Source organism: Athene cunicularia (genome assembly GCF_003259725.1).
Source record: "Athene cunicularia isolate RWA chromosome 22 unlocalized genomic scaffold, athCun1 chr22_part1, whole genome shotgun sequence".
In the NCBI taxonomy this organism is placed as follows: domain Eukaryota; kingdom Metazoa; phylum Chordata; class Aves; order Strigiformes; family Strigidae; genus Athene; species Athene cunicularia.
The window spans coordinates 4449325-4455425 of record NW_020799128.1 but is presented as its reverse complement, the minus strand read 5'-3'; the positions used below and the strand labels follow the sequence as shown (position 1 = coordinate 4455425).

General features: G+C 61.3%; 1 protein-coding gene across 1 annotated transcript in view; it reads right to left on the bottom strand.

The window, feature by feature from the left end:
* Window positions 1–6099, bottom strand: part of TACC1 (transforming acidic coiled-coil containing protein 1) — a gene marked incomplete at its 5' end in the record, with an annotated part of 12152 nt that extends 6053 nt beyond the window's left edge. The window contains 4 exons of the mRNA XM_026863031.1: window positions 1207–1405; window positions 1696–1756; window positions 4006–4041; window positions 5576–6099. Coding sequence (XP_026718832.1) covers window positions 1207–1405; window positions 1696–1756; window positions 4006–4041; window positions 5576–6099 — 820 coding nt within the window. The remainder of the gene's footprint in view (window positions 1–1206; window positions 1406–1695; window positions 1757–4005; window positions 4042–5575) is intronic.
* Window positions 6100–6101: the final 2 nt, after the last annotated feature.

Sequence of the window (6101 nt, the reverse complement as noted above, 5' to 3'; positions counted from 1 at the left end):
AGAATCCAACACTCCCCTCTGGTGGCAGCTCAGCCCCGTGCCTGCGTCCCCAGAGCTGCCACCCACCACCGGCCATTCCTGGGGACCACGGCGGGGGGCGACGAGGAAGAGGAGGAAGAGGAGGAGGAGGAGGAGGAATGAAGATGCACAGGGTCGTTCTGCACTTTGCTGCCCAGCGCGGGCAGGAGGCGTCCCTGGGTGAAGCCCAACTGCTGGGGCCACTCCGAATAGCAGAAGCCTCATCCCAGGCCAGCTGGGCCCAGCGTCCCCCGCCGGGGCTCCCCCAAGGCTCCTGCTATGACCAGCAGCCGAGAGGAGATAAAAGCCGTCTCCTGCCGCCTGCGGCGCGCAGGACGTGCTGCCATCTCACGTAGCACAGGAGATAATTTATGAACATCACGCAAACGACCGCTGACATGACTGGCTCTTCATGTGTTAACTGGGCAGAGGAGCGTGCTGCGAGAGCCAGAGGAGGCAGGAGGCAGCTGCAGATTCCCCCCCATTCCCCCCCGTTTATCCCTGCGCCCTGGTCGGTGGCCGCTTCCCACAGCTCACGGCACCGTCCCTGCAGCCAGCGCTGAGCCCGTGCACCCCTGCCTGGCCCTCCGAGAGGAGCAGCAATAAATAAAACCTCCCAGCCGACTATCAGATTTTTCCTCCCTTGGGAGACAAAGGACTGTTTTCCTCTCCTGAGAGCCTGCAGCTCTGCACAGCATTCAGGAGAAATGATTAATGGGTGCAAACCTTCCGCGCGGTGACTGCTCCTGCTTGCGCCTATAACTTTGCTATTGATTACATGTCATGTTGCCTGGCTTTTAATTATTTTTAAATTATTTTTTAATGGATTGGTCAGAGGCTAATTACAGAGGAGGCTGACAGCAAAATGCATCAGCAGAGGGGACTGAGATCTCCACCACCCGTAGCCCTCGTGCCAGGGCGTGCGGCGGGAGCACCGCGGCAGCTCGGCCCTCGGCTTGCAGGGAGCCTCGGGAGCATCTGAGCCACCGCAGCCTGTGCCGTGAGTCTGCCATGATGGAAACAGATAAACACTTGGAAGGTTCATTATAACCTGCCAGAGCCTTTAGTCAGTGTAAATAACGTGCCATGAAGCTGCGTTGCCTCAACAGCACTGGCTCATGGCGGGAGGCTGCGGGTTGCCTGCGGGCACACAGGGCCCAGCCCCAGAGGCCCAGGGATGCTCCTCACCTCCTTCCATGCCGTGCTTGGCTGCTGGCACGGGCACGTTCGAGCACTCGAAGTACTCCAGGTCATCTTCTGGCTCAGTTTTCTTCTCCAGCCCAGCCGGTTTCTGCGTGGAGGTGGTGGAGGCCAGCTTCTCCTCGTCCGTGGCACGTCCATCCCGATTTGCAATGTCTGGGATTTCGGAGATCAACGCTCCCTCATCCTGCGGGATCCAGGAATGGGGTTAGGTGGGACTGAGCTAACCCAGCCAGGCCGCCGGATGGCCTGTGGAGAGCAGGAGGAGGCTCAGCATCACTCCCAAGCTGCTCCCCAGCAGCTCCTCAGCAGGATTTGGCAGAGGGAAACACATCATGCTGGGAAAATAAGTGATTTTGGGGAACCAGCCCTTGGGGCAGATGCTGCTGCAGGCACGGGCCAGCCCAGCTCTCCCCAGGCTGCTGTCCCAGCCACCCAACACCCCGCCAGCAGCTCCCGGGGTCGCATCCCACATACCTGAGCGCAGACGTCCAGGGCCAGGGGCTGCGTCTCGTACGGCTTCACCTTGCAGCCGCTCCTGCGGAGGAGAGAGAAGCGGCCGGCTGAGGCAGGGGCTCGCGGGGGCTGCATGGGGAGGGGGCAGGGGCGCGTGCGAGACAGCCCAAGCAAGGGGAGGCAGCCCCAGCGCGAGCATTGCACCCCGCCGCGTGCCAGCAACCCCACTCACCAGTGAAATATCGAGGCAGAGCAAGTTCTGGAGCGAACAGGAGGAACAAGCGAACAAATCAGACACTACAGAACAACAGGGTTTGTGTTGGAGTGTTTATTCCTGTTGACAGTGGGGAGAAAGAGCCCCGGGGGGGGCAATCGCCAAGAAAGGTTCCCCTTGCTGCGCCCTCGCCCCATGCGCCCAGGACATCCCCGGGTTGCAGCGGATGATGAATTTCTGCAGGAAGGAGCCACTTCCCAGCCGTCTCAGGCCTGTCCCCGCAGCTGGAGGTTTGTCCGGGACGTCACCGCAGGCTCCGCGTGTGTCCCACGGGGCAGGGACCGAGGGCTGCTGGTCAGAGAGCTCTGCCTGGGGGGGCACCGGCTGCAGACGCTGCCCCAGGGAGAAGCCTCGCCCGTGGGGGGAGTTTAGCTCAGGCTGATCTTGCAGGTGGTCCTGTGGCTGGACGTGAGGAAGCTCTCCCTGAATTTCCTCCTGCGTTCCTCCAAAGGTGCCATCCCGGAGCCGCTGCGTGCAGGGCGGCAGGCACGGCCCGTCTGACCCTCCGGCACCCGCAGCTCGACGTGGCCTGAGGCAGCGGAGGGACAAGTCCCGGGGGGAGCGGCCACACGTGGCACAGGGTCTGTGACGGGGTGACGCGGGTCCCCTCCCGCATCTCGCCGCCCTCTCGCTCCGTGTTTACCCGTTTCCCACGGGTCGCTGCCCTGCCCGAACCCACCAGAGCACAGAGCCTCGCTCAGCCGGGGCAGCCCGCGGGACTGCCGGTTCCTGGGGAGGGATCTCTGCCTCCAGACTCGGCGCTCCCCACCGCGGGGATGGGCAGGGGCCCGACACTGCAGCCAGCAGTCCCTAGGTTTAAAGAATCGCCCGCACCCACCTCACCCTCCAGCCCCTCTGTCCCATCACACGACGCGTGGATGTTTTATCTGCACACGATCACACACACCTGGGTCGGACTGAAAAATCGCTCTTGGCTGTTTTTCCCCCTCGTGTTAAACCTCAGCTCGCTGTGTCCTACCCACCTTTGCTCTGCACCACCCCTGGGGCTGGGGTCACCTGGTAGCCGTTTTGATGTCCCCCCCTACCCCACACCAAGGTAACAGCTCCCTAATCGAAGGGGACAGGGAAACGGGGAGAAGACAGCGCAGGCCGATGGCCCCAGCTCTGCCCCGTGAGGATCACACAGAGATCAGGAGCTGAGCCCAGCACGCACCTTCCTCCCACCCTCCCTACGCGAGGGCAGAGCCCAGACAAGCCCAGATGGTCCTGGGGGAGTGTGACAACCTGCGAGAGACACCGAGCATGGCCGGGAGACTAAACGGGGGTGACTCCGGTCCCTCCTGCGTCCCTCCCCGAGGGCAGCAGCCAGCCCGGGGGCGCAGGGCACGGGGCACTCGATATTTCACTGGCGTCCCCCCGCGGGGCTGCTCGGGCCGGGGTTCAGCAGCGCAGGTCGCAGGGCAGCGGACAAAGCAGTTTCACTGGAGCTGTGTGTTCTGACCCATCCAGGATCTCATGGAGCAGCTCCACGCCCTGGCTTTGGGCACCAGAGGGATGCTCGAGGGGAGAGCCATGAGCAAACCAGCTCTGGCAGCCACCAAAGATCGGAAGAGCCCTGTCTGGAGCCGGCTGGGAGGGCAAAGCTCCCCTGGCCTGGCAGCCTCTGACTCCCAGCTGATTCCTTCCGCCCTACAGCAGCGGCCTCCCTGGGGGTTTTATGTGGGGAGGGGGCATAAGTCACTCTCATCTCCAGGACTAAAATCTACCCGTCTTTGCAGGGACCTGGCTTGCCCAGGAGCCTGCTCCCCCCCTCTGTAGGTGACGTGTGGGTTTCGAGTGCTTGTACATCATCAACAGGCGCTGCGAGTCGGCATGCTGCGAGAGCCAGCTCTCCGCTCCCCAGGCCCTGGCCAGGCTAAGCTGCCCCGGGGGGACCCCGGAGCTGCGGGGCACAAATCAGACAGCGGAGAGCACGAGTCGAAGGGCAAGGAGGAGCCTGCATGCCATGGAGACAAGTGGGGCCAGCACACACCCAGAGAGAGAGGACAAAAACCAGCAGAGGAAAAGAAGAAAGAAATACAGAAGAGAGTACTTACAACAGAAAACAGAGAAATTTCACTTGTTCAGTAGTCCTGATGCACCAAAGCATGGACAGGGAGAGAGACAGACAGATGGAGAGAAGAAGAACGTGTGAAAAGACCTGGATATTAACCCTCCGCTGGAGAAGCACAGCGAGTTGCCCAGCTCTGTCTTTTTGGAAGGAACACACAAATACAGGATGCCCTGATTCTGCATTCGCTGTTCGTGGCAGCAGGGTGAGATTCAACCGCAAATCCCGCTGCCGGGGAGGTGAGGGCCCAGGGCAGCCTCTGCTGCTCTGAGCTGATGGGGAGGGAGCCTGAAAACCCCCCGCTGCTCCCCCCCAGCGCAGCTCCTGCTCGCCCGCGGCCACACGCAGGAACAGTAACTTAAACAAACCCTTCTCAACTCTTTGCAAAGTATTTCTGAAAGAAAAACATCCAACGTACCGTTATTTTGGCCTGCTAGGTTTTATCTGCTCTCTCTGCAAAACCCCGCTCTAGTTTTCCCACCAAAGAATCCAGTAGCCAAGCGACGGCTTGTTTTGGTTTTACTGCCAAAGCAGCCACAGACTCTGCACTCCTAAAATTTCCCCTTTTAAGCTTATTTCTTGCTTTTGCTTTCAACTGGTTCCAATTACCCGTGTTAAGCGCAATCACAAATTATGGTGGAAGGACCCAAAATTGGCCGGGCAATTACTCCCTCGTGCAATATCCCCTCTGCTTCCCTCGGCCGCTCAGCGACCCTGGGGAGGGGGGGCAGGCAGAGCTAAGCCCGGCTCAGCAGCGGCTGTCTTAAACGTCAGGATGAGACTCCAGTGCTGCCCAGACACAGGCTGGAGGATGTTTCTGATACAACAGGTGAAATACCAAGAAAACAGGAGGGTTTAGCCACTAAACCTGTTCCCAGAGCAGGAGAGAACACTGTCTGCATTCCCTGGAGGCACTGTCAAACGCCACCATCTACACGGGGGTTTAAAGAGCAGGGTGCAGGAACTGAAAATGCACTGAAATAGTTCAGCAAGGGCCAGCAAGCTCCCCACCGCCTGTGCAGATGTGGTAAAGGCAACAAGCAATCTGCCTGTTCGCCCTCTATTCTCTTCCCCTGTTATAAAACGAGCGATTCAGTGGCAGCTCACAAAATGTCTTGGCAGCATCTGCTTAACCAGAACGGCACCCACACGCTCCTGAAGGATCCTGAAACCCTCGCACCTGCCTGGCAAACCCCATGGGCCCGAGCCTCCATTAGGGGTTTGCTCTGACTCCATGACCCTACAACGCCTGCACCCCGACCCCACGACCTGGAGCCCCCCGGGGGTTTCCAAAGAGGAGATCCTGCGGAGCGGGTCCTGATCCAGCCCTCCCCGGGACACCGGCACCACTCCAGCACACCCGTCCCTCTCCGCCCGTGCGCCTCTGAGCGACCGGGGTGCCGGCGGGGAGGGGGGACCTGCCCCTCCACTGGGATAAAACCTGGGCGGCAGCAGAACCCGGGGTGCTCGTCGGTATTTCAGGGAAAGCACCATCACCGTCACCGCTGCTGGGGGACGGCGGGGGCTGCCCCCGCTGCGCGCACGCCGGCACTCACGTTATCAGGCGCGACTTGGGCTTCTTCGGGGAGTCTCTGCCTTTCAGGAGATCATCCTGCACCTCCAGCGTCTGGGACTCGAGGATTTCATTGAGGCTGTTATCGGCGGTGGGGCAGGAGTCGGTGGCAGTGCTGGCGAGGGTCTTGGTGGGCTTAAACGGATCCACGGAGTCAAAGTTATCGGGGTCAAACTGGTACGAGCCCTTGGGGAGAGCCGGCGAGTTTTGCAGCGCTGAGCTGCCATCGAAGGGATTGAGACTTGGGCTGTCCCAGGACGCAGGACCCCGCCGGGGGGAGCCCCGGGGGGGCAGCGGCTCCGTGGGACCCCTCTCTGCCTCCTCAGCTGGTTTCCTGGGGGGCTCTCGGTGTCTCTTCGGCGTCAGCTTGCTGGCCGGGATCCTGCTGCCCTTCCTGGGTGTGGCCCTCCTGGCCTCCACGCTCTCGCCCCCCTCCGTAAAATCGACCTCAGGATTCGGGACCTGCCCTTGGGGCTCCGGGGCCGGGTCCCCCCGCAGCTCACCGGGGC